At 49.5% G+C, this 27,557-nt stretch overlaps 10 protein-coding genes across 10 annotated transcripts; 8 read left to right on the top strand and 2 right to left on the bottom strand.

Moving 5' to 3' along the window:
* Positions 1-2,944: 2,944 nt before the first annotated feature.
* On the top strand, positions 2,945-4,474 carry ABOM_001573 (allantoate permease family MFS transporter; the record flags this gene model as incomplete). Its single annotated transcript, XM_022528703.1, has 1 exon — positions 2,945-4,474. One exon carries the CDS (start codon positions 2,945-2,947, stop codon positions 4,472-4,474), a length of 1,530 nt encoding a protein of 509 aa, XP_022393536.1.
* Positions 4,475-5,006: 532 nt separating this feature from the next.
* Positions 5,007-7,337, top strand: bxlB (putative beta-xylosidase; the record flags this gene model as incomplete). The annotated part of the gene is made up of 1 exon (XM_022528702.1): positions 5,007-7,337. The coding sequence occupies one exon, from the start codon at positions 5,007-5,009 to the stop codon at positions 7,335-7,337; it is 2,331 nt and encodes a 776-aa protein (XP_022393491.1).
* Positions 7,338-10,650: 3,313 nt separating this feature from the next.
* ABOM_001571 (RNA-dependent RNA polymerase) lies at positions 10,651-11,844 on the top strand (the record flags this gene model as incomplete). The annotated part of the gene is made up of 1 exon (XM_022528701.1): positions 10,651-11,844. The coding sequence occupies one exon, from the start codon at positions 10,651-10,653 to the stop codon at positions 11,842-11,844; it is 1,194 nt and encodes a 397-aa protein (XP_022393490.1).
* Positions 11,845-11,900: 56 nt separating this feature from the next.
* Positions 11,901-14,401, top strand: ABOM_001570 (RNA dependent RNA polymerase; the record flags this gene model as incomplete). The annotated part of the gene is made up of 4 exons (XM_022528700.1): positions 11,901-12,131; positions 12,187-13,559; positions 13,619-13,936; positions 14,005-14,401. 4 exons carry the CDS (start codon positions 11,901-11,903, stop codon positions 14,399-14,401), a joined length of 2,319 nt encoding a protein of 772 aa, XP_022393489.1.
* Positions 14,402-14,828: 427 nt separating this feature from the next.
* On the bottom strand, positions 14,829-16,158 carry ABOM_001569 (alpha/beta hydrolase; the record flags this gene model as incomplete). Its single annotated transcript, XM_022528699.1, has 3 exons — positions 14,829-15,479; positions 15,540-15,767; positions 15,835-16,158. Coding segments are annotated over 3 exons (1,203 nt in total), but the record flags the coding sequence as incomplete, so codon positions are not given.
* Positions 16,159-16,865: 707 nt separating this feature from the next.
* Positions 16,866-18,037, top strand: ABOM_001568 (uncharacterized protein; the record flags this gene model as incomplete). The annotated part of the gene is made up of 4 exons (XM_022528698.1): positions 16,866-17,167; positions 17,220-17,404; positions 17,470-17,590; positions 17,641-18,037. The coding sequence occupies 4 exons, from the start codon at positions 16,866-16,868 to the stop codon at positions 18,035-18,037; spliced, it is 1,005 nt and encodes a 334-aa protein (XP_022393589.1).
* A 318-nt stretch (positions 18,038-18,355) lies between these two features.
* ABOM_001567 (alpha-glucosidase) lies at positions 18,356-20,219 on the bottom strand (the record flags this gene model as incomplete). The annotated part of the gene is made up of 3 exons (XM_022528697.1): positions 18,356-19,617; positions 19,674-20,094; positions 20,148-20,219. 3 exons carry the CDS (start codon positions 20,217-20,219, stop codon positions 18,356-18,358), a joined length of 1,755 nt encoding a protein of 584 aa, XP_022393594.1.
* Positions 20,220-20,585: 366 nt separating this feature from the next.
* Positions 20,586-22,181, top strand: ABOM_001566 (putative MFS maltose permease; the record flags this gene model as incomplete). The annotated part of the gene is made up of 1 exon (XM_022528696.1): positions 20,586-22,181. One exon carries the CDS (start codon positions 20,586-20,588, stop codon positions 22,179-22,181), a length of 1,596 nt encoding a protein of 531 aa, XP_022393523.1.
* A 547-nt stretch (positions 22,182-22,728) lies between these two features.
* ABOM_001565 (fungal specific transcription factor domain-containing protein) lies at positions 22,729-24,254 on the top strand (the record flags this gene model as incomplete). The annotated part of the gene is made up of 2 exons (XM_022528695.1): positions 22,729-23,384; positions 23,435-24,254. The coding sequence occupies 2 exons, from the start codon at positions 22,729-22,731 to the stop codon at positions 24,252-24,254; spliced, it is 1,476 nt and encodes a 491-aa protein (XP_022393595.1).
* Positions 24,255-25,978: 1,724 nt separating this feature from the next.
* ABOM_001564 (cytochrome P450) lies at positions 25,979-27,546 on the top strand (the record flags this gene model as incomplete). The annotated part of the gene is made up of 2 exons (XM_022528694.1): positions 25,979-26,257; positions 26,305-27,546. The coding sequence occupies 2 exons, from the start codon at positions 25,979-25,981 to the stop codon at positions 27,544-27,546; spliced, it is 1,521 nt and encodes a 506-aa protein (XP_022393524.1).
* Positions 27,547-27,557: the final 11 nt, after the last annotated feature.

Here is a 27,557-nt window from a genome sequence, read left to right as displayed (position 1 = left end):
TGGCCGACGGAGAGTGATCGAATTAGGTTCGGTTTGTTTATATAGAACCATTTTTGCGGAACAAGGACCTGGCGCACCCGAGCCCTGAGACCCACCTGACACATACCAATTCAATTCCGTTGTTTCAAAATACAGTGGACCAAGAATGGCCCACCGGGTGGTACTAGTGCTTAGTATCAAGCTGCTCATCAGCTCTTTCTGAACCTACTGCATGATCAAGACAGCTGAAGGTATACCAAAAGAGGATAACCGGTGGTATCGATGGACCCACTGCCTAACCACATCAGGACTAGCCGAATGTGATCCATACTCACCATCCATTAACGTGCACATCAGATCCAACGACATCCCTTGTATCCTCTCTCCACTGCCAATAAGCAAAGGATTGGCCAGACGCTACCATGCATGGGGTCCTCCAATTCAAGAGCACCCATGACGAAGGGTCGTTCCGCCCTTACAGACGAAGGAATGCCAAGAGGACTAAATCCGGGTGCCTCAGTTGTCGGGTCCGGCACACCAAGTGCGATGAGACTAGACCCATCTGCGGCGGCTGTGTACGCAATCATTTGCTATGTTCCTGGCCCTGCTCGGGAACGACAGTCACTACTTCGGCGTCCGCGGGGTCCGACCCTCCCGAACCGTCCCAGGATACGACATCGCTGCGTCGCCCCTCCCCGAACCATGCACTATCGCTCTGGCCTCGGCTCCGTGGGAGATCGGGTGAACAAAGACTACTTCAGCATTACATCGAGAGGTCATCACGGAGGCTGGTAATAAGAGATGTCGTCAATAACCCTTTTCTCGCCTATATGTTGCCTTTGGCGCAGCAAAACGATGGATTCCTTCATGTTGTCTTCGCCATAAGCGCTTCCCACCTGTCTTATGATGATCAGCAATCACATATTGTTGCGCTTTCCCATTATGGGGTCGCGCTACGGGCAGTCAAATATCTTATCACGGAGTATGGAAATGGATACAATCGTAATCCCGTGGTGATAGTATTGCTGCTCCTAGCCTTGTGTAATTTTGAGGTAAGCTCCTCCTCTTCATCCTAGGCTAACGTGGCCTTTTATTAGCACTTGCTCTCGGCATGTAGCTGCTTTCTCAAGTACTATATATTAATTAAGAATTCAGGTAATAGACGGAGATACAAATGGCGCAGTGATGCAGCACTTACTGCCATGTTGTGCCCTATTGGCGTCACAAAATAACCTTTTAGACACAGTCGATGCGGATTGCGCATGTTTCATCGCAGAGCAGTACATGTTTCTCAGTAATGTCAATAGTCATATCGGCCTTGGCCCCATAAAAGACAGCAGCCACAGGCCCACCGAGAGCCAATCCCTAGAACTTTCACCATTTTCATACCGAGATTATTATCGCGATCGATGTTCCGGGTGTGCGTATGAACTATTTGAAATGATCCCATCCATCGCCGCTTTTGCCGAGAAACCCGCCATGTCTTCTCCCCGACACCTCGATCCAGAAATTATTGCGGAGTTCCACTCCCTCGAACAGCGAGTCCTACTATGGGTAGTACCAGCATCATGGAATGGGACAGGAACCCCAAATGGGCCTGACGAAGCCGAGATAGCTGCCGCGATGTTTCAGCAGATGGGCCTACTTATAACGCTGCGATGTGCATTCAATGGTCCAGGTGTGCCGTCACCACCTATTCAAGATCAGATCTTGTGTTGTGTGTCTGAGGCGAGAAGACTATTAAAAACCATACCGCCGTCGAGTTACGCATGGGGAACACTTCTTTGGTCACTGTTTCACATCGGATCATGTATCACCGCTCGGCAGGAGCAGGAGGACTATATTGCTACTTTTCTAACCATGGAGAACAAGCTTCCTGTCTGCACTAGCATAGTATCCGTCCTGTACAAATTATGGGACGCAATACGTCACGACGGAAGGTATTATGGTCCTTATGGAATCAGGGAATTTCTCGCACGGGAGGGGATTAAGCCGAGCTTGGGATAATGCTGGTCATGTCTACGGCGTTCTTGCACGTCTATTAACTTCCGGGATCTAACTATTAATATAGGAACATGAATTAATGAGCTCCATTAACAACACCATCTTCTTATAATTCCAAGAACAAAACAATGTGCTGATGGCGAGCATTTGCCGAATGAGACAGCTCTTCATGTAGCTGCTGCAGACTGCCACACAGGGACTGCTGTTAGACACAGAATGACGAAGAAATGATCAAGGTGCAGATCAGGGGTGGTATTGGATGCAGGTCAGCGACTCGGGTGGTAATTTGTGACCTGTCTCATTTCACCTCGATAAAGTCAAGTGGGCAGACGTTGGTTTTGGTCTTCAAAACCAAGGGATCTAAAGCAGCGACTTGAAAAAGCCATCCCTCGAGTCTTAAGCTGCTTCTCAATATTAATGCATATCCAAACAACCCATTGAGCATAGCATGAATGTGTTGCCGGCTGCGACAGGCCCCTCTGAGTGGACACTGGTGCCCGCTAGCAGAGAAGGTCCACGACTCACAGTTTATTGATGCTGACATTAGATCTTTAACTCTTTGACTGAATTGTGAGTCTGTGACATGAAAGGACTTAAACTGCTGGATCGTGGTATATGCGCCAGGTTATGCAGTGGTCCGTGCATTGCTCACCTAATTTAGGTTAGGCCAGATTAGTCTTCTAGGCCTTCAAGATCATGTGTAAACATGGATAGGTTGTTAATAACCTCATGTCATGGAAGCCGTCAGTGAGTCAGACGGGGTATTCTTATTATCAATGCGATAAGAGTCAACACGATGGCGTGCTTTTTGCCCCACGAATGCTCATCGAAATACGACACTAGAGCCAAGAAATCCCAGATGCCGATTTAAAGCGTCGTATCGCTCCATAGTTGCCATGAAAAAATTACGAACAGTTTCTGTTTCTCCCACGCTGCGTACTGGGAGACCATCGCCGCGATAATGACATCGTCCACGACGCCGTATACAGACGAGAAACATATCGACATCAAATCGTCAGCGACAACTAGTCCATCAACCACCAAGGGCGATGGCGCGCTTCAGCTTCTTGCGGCGGGTGGTGAAGCCGGCACACTTGATCCCGAGGCCTCGCACCGACTAGTCCGCAAGATCGATCTTTACGTGATGCCGCTGATCTGCATTGTATATTTCCTGCAATATCTGGATAAAATCGCCATCAGTTACGCCAGTGTGACCGGTCTTCGGGAGTCAGCCAATCTTCATGGAAACCAGTTCAACTGGGTCTCTAGCATGTTTTTCTTCGGTCAATTGGCGTTCCAATTCCCGACGACCCGTCTCATCCAGGCATTTCCCCTTGCCCGATACGTCGCCTTCAATGTGACGGTCTGGGGAACTATACTGGCATGTATGGCCGCGTGCCATTCCTTCGCTGCTTTGATGGTATGTCGCACATTGCTCGGTGCTGCCGAAGCCGCAGTGGTGCCGGCTTGGGTGGTGTTCACGTCGCAATGGTATCGTAAGGAGGAACAGGCTTTTCGGGTCGGATTGTGGTTCTCCATGTGTGGCTTTGCGCAAATGTTCGGAGGGTACATTGCATACGGTGTAGCCATTCATATTGGTGGCGATCCTACCGCTTCGCTTCGCGGGTGGCAGGTAATATTCCTCATCCTGGGACTGTTCACCGTCGTGATTGGCATCTTGTTCTTCTTCATCCTACCAGATTCGCCTGTGACAGCTCGGTTTTTATCCCCGGAAGAGAAGGCCCTACACGCAGAGCGCCTGCGAAGCAACGTCCAGGGCATCGGCAGTAACGTGTTCAAGAAGGCCCAAGTGTATGAAGCGCTTAAAGACCCCAACACATGGTTATATTCTTTCTGGGTTTTGGCTGCCAATGTACCGAACTCCATCGCGACTAGTTTCGGGAACATTCTCGTCTCCGGCATGGGCTATTCGCAAACGCAGAGTCTCCTGCTTGTGACACCTTTAGGTGCCTATGAGGTTGTTGCCCTCATCGGGCTAACCTACCTCGCTATGAAAACCGAACAGCGACTCCTCTGGTGCATAATCGGCCACATCCCCTCGATCGTGGGTGCAATTCTCATGGCAACAACAGACAAGGCTCCCGCCCTCGTCGGCTACTATCTCACAGGCGGCATTCCAATTGGGTGGACCACTATCCTGGGCCTAACAAGTACCAACATCGCTGGATCCACAAAGAAAATCACTGTCTCATGTATCCAGACGATCGCCTACACGGTCGGAAATATTATTTCGCCACAAACTTTCCAGGCGAAGGATGCCCCGCAGTATCTGCCTGCCAAGATCTCCATCGTCATCTTGTACGTGCTTGTCACGCTGGACCTTTGCCTAATTCGCTGGCTGTCGATCCGGGAGAATCGCCGGAGGGACCAAGAAAAGGAGGCGCTTGGTGATGCGTATGTCGTACCGCAGAATCATGAATTCTTGGATTTAACCGATCGGGAAAATCCGGAGTTTCGATATGCGATTTGACGTTCATCTGACATTGTATATATATCTCAACAATATAATAATAAGTATGACATAACACGGTGGTGAATGTGTAGCAGAGCTTCGTACTCCAGATGAGATTGTGAGGTAGGTATCAAAACAGGAGGGCATTGTCGGATAGCATTCAGTCCCGTTTGATACACAAATACGGCAAAATCGCAACTGTCTCCGCAGTATCTCCGCACCCTGATCTGCATTCTCCGCAAAGAGTCGACATTCAGGCTAATTACTTGCATGGTAACAGGGTTATCAGTTAGCCATTTACTCTCTGCAATTGGCGGAAGGACAAACAGCTCTCCAGTTGAAGAATTTGTCCATCGCCAGAGCGATCCTTAACTACTAGGTGAGCATGGATATCAGCCTGTTTTGTGTTAGAGAGTATTGCATGATCCTTCATTTCCCAACGGTAAATTCAATTGACAAGTGCGCCCTCGGTTCACAGGCATTTAAAGGCCGCTTTGCGTCGTATGGCCATGCCTTTGGTCAGAGGTAGTCAAACTAGGCGCACAGTAAGATGGTGCACGTCTATCCTCTCTTACGGCCACTCGCCGCACTATTGTTCTTTACATCCCTAGCTTCGACCGAGAGTATATTTCCAGATTGTAGCAGTGGCCTCTTAAGCAAAAACAATGTCTGCAACACATCCCTCGACCCTGTATCCCGGGCCAAATCGCTCGTGGCAGCTATGACTCTTGAGGAGAAAATCAACAACACCAAGTATGACTCGTCCGGGGCGCCTAGACTGGGCCTACCTGCCTATAACTGGTGGAATGAAGCACTCCATGGCGTAGCCAAGGGTCATGGTGTGTCGTTTCCCGGCAGCGGTGACTTCAGCTACGCGACTTCCTTCCCAATGCCCATTCTTCTCGGAGCTGCCTTCGACGATGATCTTGTCAAGCAAGTCGCCACTGTCATCAGCACTGAGGCTCGAGCGTTCGCAAATGGTGGCCATGCGGGTCTCGATTATTGGACACCCAATATTAATCCATTCCGTGACCCTCGATGGGGTCGTGGTCAAGAAACCCCTGGAGAAGATCCGTTGCATCTTTCTCGGTATGTCTACCATCTGGTGGATGGACTTCAGGATGGTATCGGGCCTGATAGACCCAAGGTAGTCGCAACGTGCAAGCATTTCGCAGCGTATGATTTGGAAAATTGGGAAGGGATTGAGCGATACGCATTCGATGCTGTTGTATCTTCTCAGGATTTATCTGAGTACTATCTTCCACCCTTCAAGACATGCACGCGCGATGCGAAAGTCGGCGCCGTGATGTGCAGTTACAACTCCTTAAACGGCATCCCCACTTGCGCAGATCGCTGGCTGCTGCAGACTCTCCTCCGTGAGCACTGGGGATGGGAACAAACTGGCCACTGGGTCACCGGCGATTGCGGCGCAATTGACAATATCTACGCTGACCATCATTACGTCGCCGATGGTGCCCATGCTGCCGCTGCTGCTCTGAATGCCGGAACGGACCTAGACTGCGGGTCCGTCTTCCCGGAATATCTGGACAGCGCACTCCAGCAGGGTCTATATACCAATCAGACATTGAATCAGGCACTCATACGACTATACTCATCTCTTGTAAGGCTCGGGTATTTTGACCCTGCAGAGGGTCAACCCTACCGATCGATAGGGTGGAATGATGTGTTCACGCCAGCCGCTGAGGAACTTGCCCTCAAGGCAGCGGTCGAAGGTATCGTCCTGCTCAAGAACAATGGAGCACTCCCGCTGAAGAGCAACGGAACAGTAGCAATAATTGGCCCGTTTGCGAACGCAACGACGCAACTACAGGGAAACTACGAGGGACCTCCAAGGTACATTAGGACGCTGATCTGGGCAGCCGCACACAAGGGATACAAGGTGAAATTCTCTCAAGGTACAGATATCAACTCAAACAGCTCAGCCGGCTTCGCGGAAGCCATCTCCGCCGCCGAAGAAGCAGATATTGTGATCTATGCGGGCGGCATAGACAACACAATTGAGAAAGAGTCGCAGGATCGCACCACTATTGCGTGGCCCGGAAATCAGCTAGATTTGATCGAACAGTTGTCCGACCTAAAGAAACCATTAATAGTGGTGCAGTTCGGCGGTGGGCAAGTGGACGACTCCTCCCTCCTTGCAAATACCGGTGTCAGCGCACTCCTGTGGGCAGGTTATCCCAGTCAAGCGGGTGGCGCAGCCATCTTCGATATTCTAACCGGGAAATCAGCACCTGCTGGGCGTCTTCCGGTAACACAGTACCCTGCCAGCTATGTAGACGAAGTCCCCATGACAGACATGACCCTTCGTCCAGGGTCTAAGAACCCAGGAAGAACCTACCGATGGTATGACAAGGCAGTGCTGCCATTCGGCTTTGGTCTCCACTATACAACGTTCAATGTGTCATGGGATTACGACGAGTATGGTCCGTACAACACGGATTCTGTATCCAGTGGTGCTACTAATGCACCGATTGATACGGAACTTTTTGATACTTTCTCTGTCACGGTGACGAACACAGGGAAGGTGACATCGGATTACATTGCCTTGTTATTCTTGACCGCTGATGGAGTCGGGCCGGAGCCTTATCCTATCAAAACACTGGTGGGATACAGTCGCGCGAAGGGGATCAAACCCGGACAGAGCCAGCAAGTTAATTTGGATGTTTCGGTGGGTTCCGTTGCCCGGACTGCTGAGAACGGAGATTTGGTGCTGTATCCGGGGTCCTATAAGCTGGAGGTAGATGTCGGACAGGACTTCCCGTCGGCCACATTTACCGTCAGTGGAAAGGAGAAGGTTTTGGATGAGTTTCCTCAGCCACAGCAAAATGCAACTTCCAATGTCGCGCGTCAGGGTCGATGATCTACCTGCGTTGCTGTACGCGGCCCATGATGCAATGTTGTCAATTATCCTGCATGGGGCAACGATAGGAAATCAAATAGGAGTTTGATAGCGTCAGATAGAGATGATACATAGCATTGGTAGTAGTCTGTCAGAATGTAGGGACAGGAACTGTTAGTAGAAGAATATAACTCCGTGGTCGTGAACGCGTGACGTCATGGGGGAGATAATCACCTGCTATCGGGTGTTGATGCCTCAGGCTTCAGGCTCTTCAACAACGGAGCTCCCCAAAAATACGTACCCAATTCCAACCAATGAGGTTTTTACGGACTGTATAACGTGCGAGGTGCTCACTCTCTGGGATTTCGATGTGTAGTTTACAGCTTGTGGCTTTGTAGTTGTCATACATATTCCAACTGGGAATCATGTGGTGGTACTGGTTATATATATCTGCCATCCATCTAGTCAGGAACAGCACTGGAACAGGTAAATGCCATGCGATAGGATGAAGAAAGTTCCAAGTTGCTTGACTATATCACTTAACTGAGTTTACCTTCGGCTAATTTCAAGTCCTTATTTTTACAACCCTAATAAACATCTGGCCATGAACGCCATAAATTACTGTCGTCTTTGAATGCCATGTGCCAACAGAAACCGGCCGGTGCACATCGGATATTCTGACCCACATACGTCTCGGACATATCAGGCAGCGAGAGAAAGATCTCGGGTGCGACAAGGCTTGTTTAGGCTGCCAATGAGCAGTCATTTATGCTGTAGATATCTCAGTAAATGCAAAGCCGTTGTAAATCATTCGGACATTAGTCCTGCGAGGCGGCACGAGACATCCTCTTCCATCGCGAGACCCGCTGGCAGCAGTATCAACAGTGTCAAAGCACGGAGTCACACTGCTTGACATGTAACACACGAGTACAGAGGAAAGAACAGATTGCATGTGGATTCACGATTCATGAAGGTTTCACGAAGAGATTAAAGGAGTAAATGTATGCCCTGAGGTGATTCTCGTCCGTTGATCATATAGAGGTGCTAAGTATTCTCTCTGCTGTTACCACCCAAAACCCCACAAACGATGCCCTTTGAGTGGTAAGGATGATCCACAATGTCGGTTGCTGGACAAGTTGCAGCGGTTCTCCCGCCCAGGCCGGATCAGATCGGCATTATACGACAGACCACGACCCAGGTGCGGTTGGAACCTGAAGTGCTAGAAGGAGCTCTAATGTGATGTTTGGCTGGTAGGAACACAGGATGTGTTTATCTTTGCGAACAGCTTAATCGACATGCGGTCAGCTCAGGTGGATTGGGGCTGTATGAAGAACCTGGATGCTCTGGTCATTCCCCAGATCTCCAACAGGCCGTTCCAATTCACCCAGCATATGGGCGTGATTGTTATTCCCTCCGGTGTTTGCTCGGACGAGACTCGGACGCTGATTGATAAATTGGCTGAGGGCACTATCTACAATCATAAAGGCACGTACTCTGTGCTGGCCATTTCAGGGCCTGGAAGGAGAGTACCAAAGCCCGAACTCAAGATAGTTCGCGCCCTAGAGTTCATTGGGAAGACAAGGATGTGCCTGTGTGAGTTAGATTATATATGTAAGACGACGTCCAATTCCTTCATTCGGGTACAATGCCCTCACATAGCCATAAGAAACTAGAGGCTGACCATGAACTCCTGATATAAGCACAAGAGCTTCATCGAGTGGACCGATCCACAGATGCACTACCAAGATATCGTACGATCTTCTGGAACTGTCACGATTATGCGGTCAATCTCGCCATTATCATCATTGATAATTTCCCCCCACCATCCGCTCTCGTGAAATTATCCAGCATGGTAGAAGATTCTAAATCTGCCTTTTGTCGGAAGCTTGAAGAATTTGTTTTGGCTCTGATGTTGGTCAGTCTCTGCGTCGGAGCATTGTTGTGTGTATTTGATCTGCTCGGCTACACTTCGGCACATATCATCATTCTATTTGCGCTTTTGTCCGCGACACTTTGTGATATGTCCTATATTATATGGAGGTTTCAGCAGGTCGAAGCTTTACAGTTGCGAGAAACTTGGCTGCACATTCTTGAGCAACGCTTCGCTAGACTATCTGCCTTCCGTCGTGGGAATTTTATCAAATCGTCGACGATTGAGGAGCCCTTGTGGTTTCCACGAGGTTAGGAAATATTGGAAGGAAGACACTGATGACGACTTCTGCGTTGCCATATCCCGTCCCCTTACTGCTTCTACAATCCCTCCTCCAGCCTTCCTTCTCTATCCCTTATCTGCCTCTTTTTCCCTTCTTTAATTTGCGTTCCAGGTGAAGTTACAATTCATCTCCCACCTGCGTAAGCAGTGTGTACTGATATTGTGGTTGCATTCAGAACAATACCCTCATACCCTTTATGCTTCTTAGGTATATGCAGCGTCAAGTTAAAGTATTGACCGGGTGCTGACTGTACGTATTGTCTCGTCGTGCAACAAACAAAACAATCATGGCTGTATCCTAAAGTAGATCTGGTTTACCTTGATATTGCTCTCCAGAATATCCATGCCAATACTTTAATAGTGAGTGATATCATAGTGGGCCCATCCCGCAAGGTGAAAGGATGAAAAAAAAAAAAAAAAAGGACAAAAGAGCGGCGGGAGACAGTGAGTCGTACCTAAGCTATTCAAGTGCCAAGTCAGGTGTGACAATGGTTTCAGCGCCCACTGCACCATTGCTTTCGCCCAACTTTACCTTATGTCACTTTTGCTTTTCTCTAGTGTGGGCCAGCTCGTCTTGCGTGAATAACAACAAGCCCGAGATGTGTTTCATTCCCAAAAGCTCTGCTGACCTCTGCTCACCATTCACTACTATGCTTCCTAGAATACAAAGTGACAATGTGAGTGACAGAGCTGTTGTCTTCTTTCTTGCCCTGGGGCGAATACTAATGGCATTGAAGAGACGGCTCTTCGTCATTCTAGGCTCTGCTCTAGTGAACCTACCAGTGTCCTGGTCTGCAAAATAGCCATAGGGAAGAGCACTGGTTAAAAGTCTACTAGGACTAGTATTAGTGCTACCAAAGGTGAGATGGATCAGACTGCCAATCAAGACGAGCTTGGAGACGTACCTCCCACTGCCACTTCACTGAATGTACCCTGCTATCCACAGCAACCAATAGGAGTCCTGGTCATCTGTTTGCTCCTCACGACTTCGTCTCATCTCCTGTCCGGCCTACAACTGTTCAGTCAATAATAATACTGCTTGCCCGAGCTCCTTGATTACCCGTGATTCCCTTTTCATATCCTCGTCCGGAAACCATTCCTTCGTTCGATACTATATCTAAGATGGAGGTCTTTCTTCACCGTGTCCCAGCGGATCTTAATCAGCATGGCTTCAAACGCGAACTTCAGCCCTTCGTGAAGAGCCTCCAAATCCAAGATTTTATTTGCGAGAAGCCCAGAAAGAAGAGTTTTGGCACTATTACCTTTCTGCGTGTCGGCGATGGACAAAGATTTCTGCAGGCATATGGCGAAACGCAGAATTCGCGTAGTCCTCTCCACTGGGGCCGGAAGTCAAGTTTGCATATTATGGGAGTTGATGTGTGTTGCAAGCCAAGTAGATATCCACCAAAGCCTTTCGCCCTGCGGACGCTGGAGCACGAGGCTCAAGAAAGAGAAATGGGATACCGGGAGCGACAAGAGGAGTCTGTCTTTTTGGAGATGCAGCAATACAGCTGCGGAAGATGCGACTTTGTCGGGGATCAGTTAACATACAGTCCTGAGGTTCAATGGTCAGCCAGAGGAACTGTAAAATTCAAGACGCGATCGATGATCGTCAACGGATTTCCCAAGTGGCGGATTCGAATACCTCTTGCCACCATTGTTAGCTTGATCTACTCGATTGAAGGTACTCTCACAGTTACCCTCTCTGATGTGCCCTTCTTCTTTGAAGAGGTATGGACTTGCGACGATCTAGTGGGGCTGCGCTCTAATCGGATACGTCTGCCCAGTCTAGGGAAGGGACATAACCAGATAGTTGGACAGTGCTTGGTTTATCAGTTCAAAGTTTCTGTGGTGGGCTTCAGGGCAAAAATAGAAAAACTCAAAGACTGGGAGATAACCATCTATCGTTACGACTTGACCCCAGCACGGCCCCTCTTATCCTCACAGTCGGTCTCAATTGAGTTTCACAAACTCCTGGATGAGCTAGCAGAATGTATGAGTAATAGCTCTATGCCATTTGGGATTCTCTTCCAGCTGCAGGCATTGGCACAAAATGCATACCTGCATCCCACCACTAGCCGCCACTTGACCGAAAGGCTACGTATAAAGTTCGCTGAGGATAAGGCAGCAGGGCGAGACCCCATCACCGTGGACGGAATCAGAAAGCTTTTTAATATGATCGGCTGGCCGTTTCCTGGAGATGATCCTTGGGGCTATGAGGTAGACTCTCTTCTGACGACGCTTGAGGAGAACCACAGAGAGATACAAGACGCTTCGCCTATCGAGAAGGGCTTCATGAGAACACAGCTAACATGACCAAAGTCAATCGGGTCAATGTGACCCCCACCCGGATTACATTGCATGGGCCCGAAATGGAACCGCAAAATCGGATTCTGCGCAAGTTTCCCAACCATCACGAGTACTTTATACGTGTGCAATTTTGCGATGAGAATGGAGAAGATCTGCTTTTCAATGCAAAGGTGGACTACAAGGATATTTATGAGCGTTTCAAAGGCATTATGACAAAGGGGATCCAGATCGCCGGCCGCACATATAACTTTCTTGGGTTTTCACATTCCTCGTTGCGATCTCACGCGGTTTGGGTAAGAATCCTATCCATAGATAATGTCCATAGGAAGCAGCTAACTGAGCGCACAGTTCTGCTCTCCATTTCGCGATGATAATGGTCATAAGCAGACACACTGTTCGATCATCGATGCAATCGGTAAATTCTCACATATAACGTCACCGGCGCGGTGCGCAGCCAGAATTGGCCAGGCATTCAGTGAAACGCCCTTCATGGTTCCATTAGAGAAGCATGGTGTACTAGTCTCAACGATTTCGGACCTCACCTCACCGGACGGCTCACGGGTCTTCAGTGATGGGGTCGGGGCTATTTCGAGAGAGGTGGTAGCAAGTGTTTGGGCCGACATACCACTAACAAGAGGAAATCCTACATGTTTTCAGATCCGGTTGGGTGGGGCGAAAGGCATGCTTGCTGCTGATACCCGATTGCCCGCTGCAGTCATTCAAATCCGCCCATCAATGATCAAGTTCGATAGCGAGGATATGCAAAATCTCGAGATCTGCAATATGGCATCTAGACCCTACCCCATGGTTTTAAATCGTCAAGTAATTAAGATCTTGGAGGATATGGGTGCCCCCCAGGATTGGTTTTTGCAAATGCAGAACGAAGAGCTGGCGCGCCTTCAATCCATCACTGCCAGTACAGATAAGACGGCAAGGTTTCTCAAGGAGAAGTCAATCGGCGAGTGCATTGGCCTTTATCGACTCTACTGTCAATGTTACTGGACACGCTTGAACTATAAAAAAGACGGTTTCCTTCGTGCCATTGTTGAGGCGGTGGTTCTCAGGGAGCTCCGGCTCCTGAAGCACAAAGCACGTATCCCCGTCAAAAAAGGGATGACACTTTATGGGGTCATAGATGAAACAGGGTTCCTTCAAGAAGGTGAAGTCTATGTGACATTTGACCATATGGAAGGGCAATATGCGGCAGCTCCTGGGCCTGGGCCTGTCTTGGTGACTCGGTCGCCTGCGCTTCACTGCGGTGATATTCAACGTGCCCAAAATGTCGTACCCCCAGAAGACCATCCTTTAGGGTATCATCGTAATTGTATTGTATTCAGCCAGAAAGGAAGTCGGGACCTGCCCAGTACGTTGAGTGGGGGGGATCTTGATGGTGATTTGTATCATGTTATCTGGGATCCTGTTCTGCAGAACGTTGAGACAGTTCCTCCTGCAGATTACCCGCGTCCCACGTCTATTGACATAGGGCGTGTGGTGAAGGTAGATGACATGGCTGAATTCTTTGTAGAATTCATGCAGTCCGATATCCTTGGCCTGATTGCTATCCGCCATATGATCATGGCCGATCAGGCTGAATCGGGAACCAGGGATACCTCATGTCGCGTCCTGGCTGGGCTGCATTCGAAAGCCGTGGACTTTTCCAAAACTGGAATTCCTGTCAACATGGTGGATATGCCTAGAGTCAACCGTTATCGACCGGATTTGTATGTTTTTCCCTGCCCAGCAGACGTTTTCCGTCGGATCTAACAATTGAAATACCTAGTCTGGCACCAGGACCCCAAACACGCCTCTATAACAAATCCAAGATCGGCCTTGAGCAGCATGTTTCACATGCGAACTATGATGACGATGATGATGCAGAGGAGCCCTACCGCTACTATAAGTCAGAGAAGATTCTTGGAAAGCTATACAGGGCCATCGATGAGCAAAACATCTGGCGCAAATATGTCCTTTCTGAAACTGACACGAATGATGAATCGTTTTGGAATAGTGTGATTGAGGATTGCCTCAAGAGGTGCAGGTCATTGTCACGAACCCCAAAAGAGGAACATCTTGACGAAGCCAAGCGAATACGAGCAGTGTAAGATTAATATGTGGCAATTAGTGGATTTTGAGTTACACTGCTGATAACACTATCTTCTACAAAAGGTACGAAGACGCGATTGTCTCCACAATGGACACCTATTCTGACCATCCAACCAAGCCTATCAGCGAGTTAGAGGTGGTCATTGGGTCTATCATTAACAGACGGGGTGTACAGACCCGCCGCCAACGTGACCGATCAAATAAACTACACGAGGAGTTCAACCGGATTGCTACATGGGTCTCAAACATTATGCGCCGCCAGGAGGTCCAGGACCCCGATCCTAATGGCTTGGAGCTATCCATGGCGTGTCTTTATCATGGCATCCACGGGAGTAGTTCCGGCCACCGCAAGGAGGTATACGGTGAGCTTACGAGCTTTAGGGTTGTTGCGGCCTGTGCACTGTTAGCCGAGTTGGACCAGCGCGACAAGAGTGGTCCGATGAATTGCTTTACCATGTGAAGTATATTGAAATCATTCGACATTCAATATCCAGTGTCAGGCAACGATAGTTTGAAAATACGCTGGTATTTGGCGACCCTTGATTCATGCAAGATATGGGGGTATAGCTTACAGTGGTATTAATACTACTCATTCATAACCCATGATAGGATGCTTGTTCTTTTCTGTGTTTAACAAATGCAGTGATTCGGTGGATTATCAAGGCAAGGTTTCATAGTTTCTATAACCTAACATTGAAAGCCTATACTTCTGATGCGCAAACAGTATCATGATACTAAGCGTTATAAGATTATCAGCAATGAACGATATTAGACAACTGTTGTTTGCCTAGTCCATTTCGTGACCCTCCGAGTTAGGCAAGTGGCCCATCAGAGTCACTGCCAAGGTCTATGATATCCATCAATGCTAGTTTACATATTTGCGGATCTCAAAGCATGCCGTTCACCTTAATAGCAATCCACTCATGCAGTACTTGAGCTATACCATCACTATTTCTTTCCATGAACTGCAAATGCCCATTTCCGTTCAACCCTGCACGACTCAACTCCAAATGTTCAGCGGGAACCCCCGCCTGGTGCAGAAACTTGATGAAACAATAATCATATTGAGCATGATATGACGCTTCCCCAGTACTAATCAAGATCGGAACCCGCGCTAAATTAGGCAGCCGTTTGGCAGGTTCGTGTTGAATGATGCATGGAAGCAGGTCATGTGAATGTGGTGGTACACTCTTCATTGTCAAGGGCGACGAGAGGTTCGTAGGGGGCGGGTCATAGGCTAAGGGAATAGACGTGAGTCCCCAAGGACGACTATACTCACTTGAAAATATGACCTCTCGGAATGGAGGGCCCTTGGGTTCGATTTGGATCAGGGCCTTGATCAGGCTTGGACGACTGTCTGCCCATGACCATCCGTACAGTCCGCCTTGGGAATGCGTGATGACGATTGCCGGGCCGATGCGATCGAGAAGCCTCTCGCCGGCGACTTTCATGGTCTCCTCTTGGATTTGACTGTCGGAGACGGATTGGACAATACTCATGTAATATGCGTCGAAGAATGCATCGCCAATTTCGCCTGTCTGCGGTCGCTCATGTTAGTGGAGGACAAATGGGCCATACAATTTGCTGGTAGCACTTACCCCCGGCCATTGGGTATGCAGTTTAGCTTGGGGCCATAAGGGATACTTCTGTACGGCAGTGAATCGCTGCGAGATGAACTCCGCCGAGAAGGCAGTCTGGCTCAGGTCATCCCCGGGCAATATCGGAGATCGCCCGGTTAACGTTCTATCGATAAGATACACAACGTAGCCATGGTTAAGGAACCAAGACGCCCAGCCTGGGCCACCGTCAGGTTTATTGAGGAAGTTCTAATGTTGTTAGGGGGCTGTCCTACTCCGGACACCTAAATTGCTACTGGGATAACGTAAAGCTCACCGTTCCGCTCTGACCACCACCGTGAACAAAAACGATGGGATACGGTTGCACACGCTCATGGACAGGCGACAACTTCTCCACATACATCTGATTATGGAAATAACTGCCATCAGCACTACTATTGAGATGGACATACTCCCCACCAACATAGAAATAATCCCTGAAATGAGGCGCCACTTTGGAGAACCCTACAACGCCATGTACGACATGTGAAAGAAGCATTGAGGCCAAGATAACGGCCGTGAAGGCTTGGCCAATGTGTGGCATGGTAAGCGAGTCCAAGCACAAAGGAACAAAGGGGGGGAACGTGGGAAAGGGGGCGTCGCCTGTGATGAGCCCGGTTGGTTGGTCGTGCCCACGGGGCGGAAAAGAACGGTTCCAAATATAATTGAATCCCGGGGCAGGACTAGGGGATAACACGCTAATGTCAGACCGTCGACGCCGATCCTCCACTGTTTCTCTCGTTAACGGCATCTTGGTCCCGATTTCTGTTGACCCACCAATGGAAACGACCCTTATCGTTGGCCAGAGGCTCCGAACGTGAGTCTAGAATTTCCATGCCCTCATTTAACTGGGTTCAAGGTATCGAAGGCAGGGATCGGTCATTGAGATAAAGAACAAAATTGTAACGCTGGGATGATCGTGATTTCTTTCTCTACTTTCGTTATCTTTCGTTTGTCTTGTGGACAGCTAACATTCTGGCATAAATGACTAGGTAAGGATACTCAGTAAAGGCATCATCAGATCAAATGACTCGATTCATGAGGCGGTCCAAAGTGGGCTCGCATCGGAAACCAACAACCGATAGGGTTGGTGGTATACGAGTTTTGACTCAGTTGTCCCTGTCGGCTAACTCTCTCGGGGTTAGAATCGAAACCCCAGTGTCTGGGATGCTGATCCTTCAGTAACCATAATGACAATCAACCATCGATGGTGCACATACAGGAACAAACAACCAGCAGGGATACGAAAAAGTCTTTCCTTCCCTTCCCACACGCGCAGGGCAAAGATGGCCACGGCCAAACCTCGAGATGTCCATGGATTCAATGGCAGCCATCGTGCTGGTGGGTGTGTTTGGCGCCCTCAGCGAGGCATTAATGCTTTTGCGCCTGATAATGCGGAGGTGTCGCGGTCAACATTTGATTCTCAGTGATTATCTCACTATCGCTTGCATTAGTCTGGTTCTTGCCCGCTCTGCATTCGCGACAGTCATCTTGGTCTGGGGAAACAACCATATGGATCGACATGTTGGAGATTTGAGCTCGACTGAAATCTACCACCGCCAGGTCGGTAGCAAACTGACGGTGGTCAACCGTCTGGTATATAATGTCTAGTACGTCCTGCTCACGTTCGCGTTTAAATCACGTTAACGTTAACATCCTCAGCCTTTGGCTGCAAAAGGCTGTAGTCTTACTTCTCTGCCAGCGAATCCTCGCTGGTCTTCCATGGCCAGAACGGATGATCAGAATATGCTGGGCCTTGCTCGTTGCCAGCTTCGCGGCGGTCCAGATCACTACCTTTACCGACTGTCGACCTCTCCATTTATACTGGCAAGTCATGCCTGATCCAGGTACGTACGGAACCCGCCAATAATTTCAGGGTCGGTTAATGACCAGTCGCTAACATTGTATACAGGGCCATGTATCGAAGCTCATACCCAACTCGTCACCCTGATTTCTATGAACATCTCGACCGATACCATGTTAATGTTACTACCCATGCCCTGGCTACTCCGGGTAAAAACATCGTGGATGCGGTAGGTTACCACTAGCTAACGTAACGATTGTTTGCTAATCCAATTCCTAGCCGTCTCCAGCTTGTCGGACTGTTTGCAATCGGATTACTTCTCATTGCGATAGCCATCGTCCGCCTTCCATCTTTCGATGATAATACCTCCCAGCTAAACCGAAACACCTGGGGATCCGTGGAAGAATTCCTCGCTGCATTCGTCGCCAATGTGCCTACCTTGTATACCCTGCGACGAAGAGTCGAAAAGAGCTATCCCACATATTACAGCCACGGCGCGTCTGAGGGGAGGGTGCATGGTTCACGGCAACAGCCTTTCAATGAGGGAATATTGGTCACGAATAGTGTGCAGCTGGAGTACATGGTCGATGGTCGACAGAAGTCGCAGGGCTCGGATCAAAACGTTGTAAGACAGGGTAGTAACGAGCATCTGGTGGGTGATGAGCGATGGCAATGAAAATCGATGTATTTGCGTTCTAACTGATAACCTTATAATTAACTTTAGCTAAGTAATTGATTCTTTTTCGTTAATGAGAGCGATTGTAGTAATGTTTAGGATGTTGATCCATAACATGCTGTGCGTATCTACTTCGTCGAATATCATTCTCTCGATTGATATCATGGGCTAGGGCACATGGTTAGGCAGACTGCTATAACGATAAGCACTACAGTGATAGTTTCCCTTCCAGCATTCGTCTTCAAACTCAATTATTCTAGACCTGGCTTATATGTAAGGAGATTCCAGGCCAATGACTTCAATATGCTGTCCAAGCCATCATTGTGAGATATAAATCCTACCCTCAAACGGTCGCAGTGTCTCAGGCAGTTGCTCCGCATAGTTGCTGACCAGCAGCTTCATTCCTTCTGTCGTCATGGCTTGTGTGAATGGCTGGTTTTCAGCCGTGAAGTTCAATGCGACCAATGCTTTCTGCTCATTCCTTGACTTAATAAAGCAGAAAGTCTGCTGGTTGTCAAAGTCCACAACCTCAAATGCCCCGTGGATAAACAACTCTCGGTACTCCTTGCGCAGCCGCAGTACGGACCTCCAGAAGGATAGCACGCTTTCCGGATCACCGGACTGTTTCTGGACATTGATTTCGGGGTACAAATCATGGGCGCGCATCCACGGGGTCCCCGTCGTAAAGCCAGCGTGGGGTGAATCATCCCACTGCATCGGCAGTCTGGCATGGTCGCGTGCCAGAATCCGCAGGCCGTCCATAATGCGATCTTTACGGGTCACATCGATACCTGCCGCAAGCTGTCGCTCTGCTTCTTCGTAGTATCCGCGACCTTCAATATCCTTGTACTCGTCGACTGACCAGCGACGCGGAGCGTTTATCATGCCGATTTCTTGGCCTTGATAAAGGAACAAGGTCCCCGTCATCGCCATCATCATCAGAGCCAGCATTTTGGCCGATCGCTCGCGGTGTTCAGGAGCGTCCGACGCAAACCGAGACACTGAACGGCCGTTATCGTGATTTTCACAAAATGCTGTCGTCCACCCGTCAGTACCCTCAATGAACGACTGCCACTTGGTGACGATGGATTTCATCTCCGTGAGCTGCCACGGGTTGAAAATGTACTTGTCCTCCAAACTTTTGCCCATACCAATATGGCCGATGTCCAGATGAAACACCATGCTGAGTTGCTTCGCGGACGCACCGACATACTTCAAGACATGTCCTGGGTCAGGTGTATTGGCCAGCTCACCAATGGTCACCACGTCCCCATAAGGCTGCAAGGCATCGTCATACATCTCTCGCAGAAACTCATGGATACGAGGTCCATTGCACCACATCTGAATTGCGGGCTGGATATAGCTTTTGGGATCAGTAACCTGCACGTCTGGAAAGTCCGTGTGCTTGCTGTACTTGTTCACAGTATCGACGCGGAATCCATCGACACCCTTGTCCAGCCAGAAGCGGACCGCACTATCATAGATGGCCTTTCGTGCTGCCTGATTGTCCCAATTAAGATCGGGTTGCTCTTTGGCGTATAGATGGAGATAATACTCCTGTGTGTGTTCGTCCCATGTCCCTGGAAGTTCGTTAGCTCGTGATTCGTGTCTGAACTCCGGTGAAAGCAATACGTACAAGTGCTACCGGCGAAGTACCCGCGGTAGTTACTTGGGGGCAATCGATTTCCATCCTCATCATACCGAGGCGGGCGCCAGAAGTACCAATCTCTCTTATCATTATCTTTACTGCTGCGACTCTCTTGGAACCATTTGTGCTGATCACTAGTGTGGTTGATAACCAGGTCCAGGATCAGCTTCATGCCCCGCTCATGGCAGGCGTCTATAAGTCTCTCAACATCTTCGACACTACCGTAAGCTGGCAATACATTTTCATAGTCCGACACATCATAGCCCATGTCATGCATAGGAGAATCATACATGGGTGAGAGCCAGACAACATCCACGCCAAGTGAGTGTAGGTAGGGGACTTTGGAAATTAGTCCGGGAATATCCCCCCAACCATCTCCATTGGAATCTTTAAATGAGGCAGGGTAGACCTATTTCAGTCGGTGAGCGTCCCTTTTTGTCGGCAGCTGATGAAAGTCATTACCTGGTAGACGGTGGCTTCCTTCCACCAGTTATTTTCCCCAGAGGGGACTGTATGTACGGCATGGGGCGACATGATGTGGGTGTGAGCTGGTGTGAAATTGATTTTGCTGCCGTCGAACTCCTCTTTATACGGCATTCCACATATTCCTTGTGCCGACTAGCTCCGGCTTGCCTCCGTATAGACTCCGTTTTGCCTCCGGCTAGGGCCCGACAAGTGCTCAACCCGCCAATCAGAACCCTAATCCCGCGCTCTGTGGGGATCCCCAGATTCTCCGTTTTTCGCATGCACCCCAGTTCTCCAGGGCTAGATTATCGTCAGATGATAAACTGCAGAACATATAACTATCTACATCACCCATGTTCACAAGCTCTCCAAGCTTCCTCACTTTCCCACCTAATGGAAAGCATCTGAGCATCGCTTTCGTACCTGACACCCATCATGACTACTCCCGACGCCATTGAAGCCAACAATGACGCCCAGCGAAAGCCCTCACTGGTCCATGGCAAACGGGCCGCTCAGCAAGAGCAATCTATGACCTTATGGCAGGCGATTCGTCTTTATCCCAAGGCTGTCGGGTGGTCAGTTCTATTATCCTCGACCCTCATCATGGAAGGCTACGACCTAGCCCTACTTAGCTCTATGTATGCCTCACCAGCGTTCAACCAGAAGTTTGGGAGGCAAGTCGGCGACGGTAAATGGACTGTCCCAGCCTCCTGGCAGTCCGCTCTATCCAACGGAGCCCGAGTTGGTGAGGTAATTGGCCTTTTAATCAACGGTCTCGTCTCGGAACGACTGGGCTACCGCTGGACCATGGTCTCTGCATTAACCGCCATGACCGGTGTGATCTTTCTCTTCTTCTTCGCTGTCAACGTTCAAATGTTACTCGCAGCCGAGATTCTCGCTGGTATTCCCTGGGGTGTGTTCCAGACACTACCCGCAGCGTATGCGTCGGAGGTCTGTCCCGTGGTGCTACGACCATACCTGACCACCTTCATAAATATGTGCTGGGTCTTCGGTCAGTTCGTCGCCGTCGGTGTGAACCGTGGCTCAATCCAAAGAGAAGACCAATGGGCCTGGCGTATCCCATTTGCAGTGCAATGGGTGTGGCCCGTCCCTATTCTAATCGGCTGCCTCTTCGCCCCAGAGTCACCCTGGTGGCATGTCCGTCGCGGAAATCTAGCCGGTGCCAAACGTGCCCTGCTCCGACTAACCTCCGGCGACCCATCCTTCGACCCAGATGCCACAATAGCCATGATCCAGCATACAAATGAGCTCGAGAAGTCTGCAACAGAAGGAACACGATACAGAGATTGTTTCAAGGGTGTCAACCTACGGCGAACAGAAGTCGTTTGCGGCGTCTGGTTAGTCCAAACCCTCTGCGGCCAAAACCTTATGGGCTACTTCGCCTACTTCTGCGTACAAGCCGGCCTCCCCACCGTCCGCTCCTTCGACCTCTCCCTGGTCCAATACGCCCTCGGCGTCATAGGTACCCTAGGCTCCTGGTACCTAATGACAGTAGCAGGCCGTCGAACCCTCCACCTTGCAGGCCTAACCAGTCTCTTCACCCTTCTTATAATAACGGGAAGTCTCTCCTTTGCACCAGCCTCCAACAACTCCGCAAAATGGGCCATCGGCGTCATGCTCATCATCTTCACATTCTGCTACGACTTCACCATTGGGCCCGTAACATACTGTCTCGTGTCAGAGTTATCCTCAACAAGACTCAAAGCGAAAACCATCGTCCTAGCAAGAGCAGGCTACAACATAAGCAACATCGTCGTCAACGTGTTGACAAACTATCAACTCAATGACACGGCCTGGGGCTGGAGCGCAAGGAGTGCATATTTCTGGGCCGGGACCTGTTTAGTCTGTCTGGTCTGGTCTTTCTTTAGAATGCCTGAGCCTAAGGGCCGGACGTACGAGGAGCTAGACGTGCTTTTTGAGAAGAGGGTTTCTGCACGCAAGTTTGCGGACACGGTCGTGGATCCTTATGAGGATGTGGTTGAGGTTAGGGTTGATAATGCTAAGGAGTAGGGGTCTCCCATAGTAGTGATAATTTGTATCTTTGTATATCTTAAGCTGGATTCGTCTTGTCGATCTTTATGAGTATTATCTCTGCGTTAATCATAGTTACTTCACTTGATGTATTGATTGCAGACAGTTGGCTATGGAAGTGTATATATTTTTTCTTTCCGCTGTGACTCTGCTTAATGAATCATGTAAATGATAGCGAGGTCAGATTACGACGTTTAAATGGCTGATTAGCTTATATCAATCCCTAATTAATACCTTTAGTTTACTCTATAGTATCAACATTTATGCATCACCGGTATTGATGCATTCTATTTAATAAAAATCCTTAAAAGCAAACCCAGATATCCACCGATCCATAAATTACCTCGGAACCGGAGATCTCTTGGCACAACGACTTTCCATCTCTTCCCTTTCCCCCCCAACCAGTCTTAACCACCCGCATGCAGGTAGACCCATGCCGCGCGAAACCCTCCCCCAAGCCTGCGACGCCTGTCGTCGGCGAAAGGTTAAATGCACATCGCACCGCCCATGTAGTCCCTGTCGATCAATGAGGCTGGCCTGCCGGTCAACCAGCTCTCGGCGCAAGAAAGGGCGACAGGGTCGTTCGGCTAATGTCTTGTATGAATTAAAAGCAAACACAAATTCAGATGCAACTGAAGAAAGTCAATCGAGTGGTGTTACCCTCGTTGAAAGCCCCAATAACACACAGACGACGGGATATGTGAAAAGGTCTGGGTTGTTGACCGATGGACTCGTACAGAGTTGTGCTGCGTACTTCTATTCTCGGATGTTAGGGACGGTGCCGATTTTGCATCCTGACACGTTCCAAGAGCAGGTGGAACGTATGGATGAGTGCCCTCATGCATATTGCCTTGTGGTGGCGTTCTGTGCCTTCGTTCTGACGCAGACGGGGTATCTCTCCTGTCATCAGGGTACGGGCCCGGATATGGGCCGCGCTTTATTAGACGAAGCGATGGCTGCTCGGCGGCATTTGGATCCGTTTTCCGCTCCTATTCGTCTTGGTATTACCATTGCGTTTCTCTTATATGGGTGTCATATTGGGTGCGGGAACCAGCGTCAGGCTTATTATTTCCTCCGCGAGGCCACCACGTTCTACACGGCCGATATGTTAGACCGGTCTGCCGAGGAAGACGAACCGTCTTTTTCAGGGAAGCTGTTTTGGTTGTTGTTGATATCCGAACGGTTAGCCCATAACCATACCTATCGTCTAACGTTTGCTGATAGCAAGACAGTGCCCACGCAATCCGCCGCCGGCGTCCAGTCACACTGCAAATCACAAGCACCAGTCCAACCTTGGATACGCCACCACTAGACGCCTTCTCCCTCGGCTTCAGCCATCTAGTAGACCTGTACCGGCCTTTCGACGAATCCTTCCTCGCAATCTGGAACGGTAACCAACCTATGTGCACCCGGGAATCCCTAGTCCAGCTGGAGGAGCACATCCAGCGCTCGGTGCCCGCAGACCTCGACCTACCAGACATCCTGCTCGCCGACCTCCGTGTCTCGCAGCAATGGCTCCGCACCATGATCTGGCAACTTTCCACAACGGCAGGTTTCCTATCCAGCACGCCCACCCATCCAAGCCTCGACTTCCGGTATCCCCTTCAAATCGCCCGGGACCTGTCCTTGGCCACGTGGAAGCTCTCGCGGGAAAGCATGGAGACACATGGGGTCGGGCTGATCGAAAAGATCTTTGAAGTGGCGTGTACGCTCACGGATGTTATGGCTTGTTTGTCGTCGACGGGGTTGAGGTCTTTGGGCTTTGAGATGGGGCCGCAGGATTATTTGAAGCATTTGTGCTCGTTGGTGCATTCGTTGCACGGTGGGAGGACACGGTTTTTGCCGTTGTTGATGGCCAAAGTGGGGCATACATTGCCGGTTATGGTGATGCCTATTAGTAGACATCTTGGATTGGAGGGTCTGGGCAGCGTTGATGCAGAGGAGAAGAAGGATTTGGATGGTGTGGCCGATGTTGAGCGGGACTTGAATTGGGCGGAGATGAGTCGCATTGGGGATATGACTCCAGATCTTGATGATACTTCCTTATTATAATTTTGCGATTCGGAGATTCCTGATTTGACATGCCATAGCGTAGAGAGTCCTGATCATAAGTCCTAGAGACTGTTTCAGTAACAATTATATATCACCCCCCCCCCCCCCCCCCCCTCGATCATAAGGTCCTGCTTCGTGCAATATAGCTTTGACATCGGTGGGGGTGATTCCCAGCACTCGTAGTGGTAACATCGTACCATCAGATCAAGGATACTTTGGGTATGCCTATATATAGCTCTCCGACCATTGCACTAGTCGGGGGAAATGGATGGTGCGATACTGTTCCTCCCCTGGCGGGCAATGTGTTGGCATTCGGATCCTTCCATGAAGCTAGCTAACTAGACGGCAGTCAGATATTGAGTACCAACATCACTATCTCTATCCAATACACGGCATAATTTCAATTGTATGCAGACCCAGTCGAGGCCGTCTCGAGAAATTGTGGTTGTAGCCACCAATTACTTACTTCACATGGCATCAGCCAAACATGTCATTTTCTTTGCGTGAGAAGATAACGACATGCTGCATCGCCGACAGTACTCATGGTATATCTTCCAATGGTACAACCCTCGTATCGCTTGAATCTTGCCGATGTTTGTATACTGCTCTCCGGTGCTGGGAAGTACAATAGGCAAGCAGAGTGATAGAGTAGATCGAGTCGAGCAGGACAACATACGGGGATAGTGTCACAGGACAGTGATCTACTGGACAATGAATGCCCTCCACTAGACATGCATTGCTATCTCTAGACACATATTTCTACTTCCGGAGAGCAAAAGAAAAGCTACAGAAAAGTTACAGAAATAATTGGATAACATTAATAATAAGAGCATGAAATAGAATAATTGAAATAAAACAACAACAGATGCAGACTTATTCCATTTGTGTAATAACTCCCGATGCGGGGAATTTTTTATATGCCGATAACAATCGACGGTGGATTCGCGTTAAAGATCACATCTGGGAGTCCATAGCACAATCGCCCAGGCAAATAGACTCGGTATTATCCCAGCAATCGAGATTACCACACTCAGATTGGACTCGAGCATGGTATGGATTGGCCAACGAGGTAGTCCTGGCACCTGAGAAGAGGTTCCAAATTGGCGATCACCTGTAGGCTAGTCACATGAGAGTCTGCAGCATGTAGGATATTCCATCTGCAAGGCCACGTAGTGACTGTCGTTCCAGGGCTGACAGCCGCCCCGCAGCCGCTTCTTCCTTACCACCTGGCCACTTGACTTCCGCTCGTTACTGCTTCATTCTTCTAAGGGCTTTCTGACCATTGGACTATGGCGTCTGAATGGTCAGGGATGTGGTCCTTCGGCGCACGGATCATCGTCAAGTTTGCAACGGCTGTTGGTTCCTCTGAGCCACTCAACTTACAGCGACCACATTATATTAATATTGTCACCACACTTAGGGGGCTAGAAGCACCAAAGCTTGCAAGGAGGAGGTAATTCCAAGGGCGTGATTGGTGGGGTCTCGTACACTACCGCGCATTTGCGCTATTTAATGCATCCCACGGTACTAGGAGAGTCCTATGTGGGGATCTGCAAGGGTACGAATGGATCACCTTGTTCCAGATAGGCTCAGGCTAGGAGCGGAGTACGTGACGGTGGTGGCATGAAAACCATGGTGCCTGTGATTTTGTGCGCTGCCGACCGAAAACCTCTCCTCCGATTTCCATTATCATCAAGCATTGACTTTTGCCCATGTTGTGCACCATGGTTGACGTCCTGAATGTTGCTCTCTTGATTTTCGCGTTAATCGTGACTCGTCTCGTCACGAATAGATTTTATCTGTCTGGGATTCCTGGCCCATCGCTGGCAGCCTACACCCGACTGTGGAAGCTGTACACCGTATGGAAGGGCGACCACCATCACACGGAGATTGGCCTTCACCGGAAATATGGCCCTTTGGTACGCACCGGCCCCAGACAGGTCTCAGTGAGCGACCCAAAGGCGATCCCCATCATTTATGGCATCAATGGAGGCTTTACCAAGGTAGGTCAACGCGCCAGTTCTTCTCGTCCAGGAATAACCCTCTACAGACGGCTTTATATCCAATTCAGTCCATATCATGGGACAAGAAACCTCAGATGAACCTTTTCTCCACTCGAGATGAGCGTTTTCATCGTGATCAGAAACGTCCGATCGCCAGCGCTTACAGTATGACCAATATTCTCGAAATGGAGCCTGCCGTCGACTCGTGCACCGAGCTGTTTCTCTCTCAGATGGGAAAGATGGTGCAAGAAAAGGTGCCCATTGATCTCGGAATGTGGCTGCAATACTATGCCTTCGATGTTGTCGGCGAACTGTCTTTTGCTCAGAAGCTAGGGTTCTTAGAGAAAGGCCAGGATGTAGACAATATGATAGAGGCGATACGGGGAATGCTCATATATGCGTTGATGTGCGGCCAGATTCCGGAGGCTCACAACGTCCTCCTCGGCAACCCGCTCTTCCCTATATTGCTCCCTCAAATGGAATCATGGAACCAGGTGGTCGTATTCACCCTGAAGGCAATCAATCACCGGGCGTCCCTACAGCGCGACGGGGATCTATACCAGGACGAGATAGGCGAAGCGACTGGCGGAAAAGACATGATGTCTCGGTGGCTGGCAATTCATAACGCAGACCCGGCACGGCTATCGACAAGGGACCTAATCGTCCACCTATCGACAAATGTCTTCGCTGGATCTGATACAACTGCAATCGCCCTGCGCTCGATTCTCTATCATCTCATCTGTCACCCGGACAAAATGTCAAAAGTGCGAGCGGAGATTGACACGGCAGACCGAGAAGGCAAGCTTAGTAACCCGATCTCCTACCAGGAATCCACCACACATCTTCCGTACTTCGGTGCGGTGATGAAAGAAGCGATGCGTTTGCACCCGTCTGTTGGAGGCAATCTCGAACGTCATGTGCCACCGCAAGGCGTCACTCTTTGCGGTCAATACATCCCTGGCGGTACAAAGGTTGGTATTAATGCTTGGGTTGTCCACCGAGACCCGGTTGTCTTTCCTCAGCCGGATTCCTTCATCCCTGAGCGATGGCTAGACAGCCCTCCCGAAAAGCTGAAGGAAATGGAGAAAGCCTTTTTCAGCTTCGGTGCAGGTTCACGATCCTGTGTTGGGAAAGCAATCTCTCTGATGGAGATGCAGAAGATTCTGCCTCAGCTACTCCGCGAATTCGATATTCAATTGCATCAAAACAAGCCGTGGAAGACGAGAAATGTGTGGTTTGTGCAGCAGGAGGAGTTCATATGCGACTTGACCCCAAGGCTGCGTTTGTAATAGACTTTTGT

This window comes from Aspergillus bombycis (genome assembly GCF_001792695.1).
Source record: "Aspergillus bombycis strain NRRL26010 chromosome Unknown contig00006, whole genome shotgun sequence".
NCBI classification, from domain to species: Eukaryota; Fungi; Ascomycota; class Eurotiomycetes; order Eurotiales; family Aspergillaceae; genus Aspergillus; species Aspergillus bombycis.
The sequence above is the reverse complement of the archived record's forward strand: the minus strand, read 5'-3'. Positions and strand labels throughout refer to the sequence as shown.